At 43.4% G+C, this 3966-nt stretch overlaps 1 protein-coding gene across 1 annotated transcript in view; it reads left to right on the top strand.

The window, feature by feature from the left end:
- NUDT21 (nudix hydrolase 21) overlaps positions 1 to 2830 on the top strand; it is a 7021-nt gene extending 4191 nt beyond the window's left edge. The window contains 4 exon segments of the mRNA XM_009643308.2: positions 1 to 36; positions 703 to 778; positions 1149 to 1263; positions 2580 to 2830. The exon segment at positions 1 to 36 is cut by the window's left edge and continues 16 nt beyond it. Of these exon segments, the coding sequence (XP_009641603.2) occupies positions 1 to 36; positions 703 to 778; positions 1149 to 1263; positions 2580 to 2601 (249 nt within the window). The 3' untranslated portion in view covers positions 2602 to 2830.
- The last annotated feature ends 1136 nt before the right edge of the window (positions 2831 to 3966 follow it).

The raw sequence follows: 3966 nt of genomic DNA, 5'->3' as shown, positions 1-3966 counted from the left end.
GGTAACTGGTGGAGACCGAACTTTGAACCTCCACAGGTGAGTACTTACGTTGACTTTTATCATCTTCAGTCACATGTTGATTGTTCTTCCAAAGCCTTCAACCTACCAGTTGGCCTTTTGCAGTACCTGCTGCGTGAGCAATTAGTTTTCCTGCTGTTTACCTGTTTCATCTCCTTTCTGTGGCTGAGGAGAAAGTACAAACTTCTGAAAACTCCCCTCTCCCTCCTCACACCTGTCCTGAGGGATGAGAAACCACTGGATGTAATAACTTCCTGTCCTGTGCCGAGCCAGACACACTATTTAAACTCCTGTTTTAGCCACAGTGGAAAACTCCTGTGCTGCTGCATATGGAACAGATGCCCTGTGAATAAAATAGTCTCGCTACCCCATTTCATTTCTAAATGCTTTGATACTGAAAATACTTGCGCAGTTTGCTGTTAATGCATTTCTGTCGCCTTGGGTTGTTTTTAACTGCTCATGAGTAGCGGTGCCTCTTTAGGTCCTGTTGGTAGTCATGACAGCAACAGCATTCCTTTCAGAGTACCTTCTTATAAAAGTGGTTTTAATGATTTGATGCCATGAAAGAACAATATGCGACACATTGAAAGCTTGCACGGTGCTTGATCATTTATAAAGTAGCACTGAAGACTGCACAATATTTGCAAAGGTCTGTACAACCAATTTTTATTGTTGTTCTTCCAGTATCCCTATATCCCAGCTCACATTACAAAGCCAAAAGAGCACAAAAAGCTTTTCTTGGTCCAGCTTCAAGAAAAGGGTAAGTGTTTGTTTGCAGTGAAGGATTGTATTTCTAACAATGTCTAAAGCTTGTGTCTCGTGCGAGGAAATGTGGTAGCGCATTTGTGTTTGTATGCTTTGCAGTTGTTTATAATTGATTGCTAAAAAAATTCAGTGCTGATACCAGTTTTGAAGGTAGGGCAGTCCTTTGAACAGGAGCTCCTCGTAAATGCTCGTTCCTGCTCCGGCATCGGTGTATGTACAGTGTAGGAACCCCGTATTTAACTGGAAGAGGAACAAACCTATAGTACCATAGTGTTATATGTAGTGATCTTGTTTTGAGGGGTGGTGATGCCTTGGCTGAAATGTGTGGTGGTTTTTCTTATTAACCACCTCCGATTTGTTTTTAGCTTTGTTTGCAGTCCCCAAAAATTACAAGCTGGTCGCTGCACCATTGTTTGAACTCTATGACAACGCACCGGGATACGGACCCATTATTTCCAGCCTTCCTCAACTTTTGAGCAGGTATATTATGATTTATTTGTATTATCATTCCTGGGATACATGTTTGCTGCGGGACACCTGAGGAAGGCTAGGCACTACAGAAACCAGCCGTGAAAGGGCTGCAGCTACGCCAGAGAGCTTCAAATCTGTCTCAGACGAGATGGGATGGACAGTTTAGAGGTGCTGATGGCAACTTGCTAGCAGCAAATTCCTATCTAGCAGTTGTAGCAAAGGAAAAGAGGAAAGAGGGCAAGGATGAAGCTATGCGCGGGCTAAGGAACAGCTTGTTGCAAGTGTTGGGGGCAGTGTGAGAGTAAAAGTTTGAGGCGTTGCACTAGGTGTGCGTGTTATCACAGCTTCCTGCTTTTTTTGTTTTGTTTTTTTTCTCCTAGACGCTTGTGTAGCAGAGTTTATAACGTGCAGCGTGTTTCTAACCAAATACCTCTAGGGACAGCTGTATTTTTTCTTTCCTTTTCCTAATGTACGCGCTTTTTGGCTTTCTTACCTGAAAATAGCTTGTACCTCAGGTCTCCAGAGCTCACCGGTCTCACTGGTTTCTGTTAACTCCAGCAAGTGTTCAGGAATACTAGGCATCACCCAGCCTGTTGGCTGTTCCTCGGGGAAGGAATTCCGTCATCCACCTACCTCAATGAAAATAAAAATCTGTTAACAGAATGTCAGCACTGGTATTGCCCGTAACAGGGTTTGGTTTTTCTTTTTTCTCCCCATAGTCCCAGTTTGGGCAGTTGTAGTGATGGGGGCTTCCCCCTGCTCTGTAGGCAGCAGATACTTTCTCCTGAGTAACCAGCAAAACGCTGGCTATGACACAGGCAAATGCCAGTTTGGTACCAGCGCGTCAGAGGCGTCCCAAGGACAGACATCTGGAAGTTGAGACGCTTGCTTCCGCTGTGTGACTGCTGCTTGTTGTGAAATTTAGCTGAGCAGAATGAGCTGTTCTCTTGGGTATACTCATCTGTTGCCCTTGGGGCGTATAAAGTTGGCCCTGATAGCAGAAATGCTGGGAAATAGTTGTTGGTGGCGGTGTGTAACTCTCACTGGTGTTTTCCTATCTGTGAAGCTCTCTTAAGAGACGAAACGTTAATAATTAGTTCTTCTGCAACCATAAGAGACTGTTGTGCAATCCTAGTGTAGGATTGGCCGTTAAAAATGATGCTTCCTGCTATACTATAAAGCTGTCTTAGTAAAAAATTCACTTGTGTACCATTGGGTGGAGGCTTATCAAGGGCAGGAACAGAACGTTTGCTTGTTCATTTTAAAATGTCACTTAAATGAAAAGAATGAAAATCCCTCACCTGGTATAATCCTCTTAATTTTAGGTTCAACTTTATTTACAACTGAATTCCTGTACACCTGAAGAGTCTGACAGAAGAAGCCGTCTCTGTGAGCACAGCTTTAAGATGTAGAGAAAAGAATACATGTGATGCAAGGATTTTTTTTTTTTTTTTGTCATTCTTTCCCGAAGGCCACTAAGCTTTCTATCGTATGACTAGAGGAATGAATCTCAACTGTTTAGGTAGCAGGATGGCAATGTGGTATCAGTGTTTTAATCACTTTTCATTGTAATACTCACCAAATTTTTTTTTGTACAACATTAAACAAAATGGTTAAGATTCTGTTTGTCTTGGGGATGGTGGGTTTTTGTTGGTTTTTTTTTTTTTTTTTCTTTAGTTGTCTCCTACTTTTAGGTATGTATTTCAAACTTTATTATACGTTCCTTCAGGAATACAGAAGATTTTGGAAACAAGAGGATGACCTAACCCATTCAGGGACCACTCAGATGCTCTGGTCTGCATTCCTGAGCAGGGAATTTAGTCTGAGGAAGAAATTAAATGGCCTCAGTAGGTGCAATATAATTTTGAGTCTTTGTAACTTGGAGAAGGAAATTTCTGGTTTGTGGGAGTACGAGCGCTTCGAGGCAAGTGTAGCGTTTGTTCAAAGCTTCTCGGAACTGATCTGGAAGCGTGGCTGTGTGTACAGGGCTTGGAGGAGATGTAACTGCTCCCTCTCTGCCCCCTTAAGAAAATCACAAATTCTGTTGGACTGGCCTGAGATCCACTTAAATAGGGAAGTAAAATTAATTTTGTGTATTCTCTGTAGCTACGGGACTGAATTTGGGTCATGTTTAAATGTCTTGCTAATGCCATCTGCAAGCGGTTCCATGTTATGTCGACCAGTGTGCTGTGTCATCCCACAAGGGATGTTCTGATGCTTCTGCTTCCTTACCTCAACATTTCAGATCCTCGCAGGCAGTAAATATCAACCTCTGTAGGTTTGGGGTTTTTTTAAGATGCTTGGCCAAACATCAGTTCCAGTGGATGTGTCCCTTCCTAATGCCTTTAGCCTTCCGTGGTTTTCCTTAACTCTTTTAAAAAAGACTTGTTCCCAAATTCTGCCTCTGAGCAGGTGCGCTGCCCTTGTTGATGAAGGCATCATTGGAGGGAGCGTACTGCCAAGAGAACTGAAGCTTGCCGAAGTGCTGCGTTCTGTTGCTGGTTGTACTGTTACACTGCGTGCAGCTTGATGCTTCAGTCAAATTGAAGCTGTGTGGGATTGATACTGAAAAAAATACTGGGAAATGTAGTGGTAGGGCCATTCACTGTGGTCCTGGGGATGGAAGGCCCGGGTTAGGAAAACGTACGGTTTTTTGGGCCAGAGGGGGAGAATAAAGCTGGCCGGGGGCCGTTGCGTTGCCGTTGTTGGCCT

The sequence above is a fragment of the Egretta garzetta genome, unplaced genomic scaffold (assembly GCF_000687185.1).
Source record: "Egretta garzetta isolate BGI_Z169 unplaced genomic scaffold, ASM68718v1 scaffold27, whole genome shotgun sequence".
NCBI lineage: Eukaryota > Metazoa > Chordata > Aves > Pelecaniformes > Ardeidae > Egretta > Egretta garzetta.
Note: the sequence above shows the minus strand (reverse complement) of the source record. Positions and strands in the feature narration are given on the sequence as shown.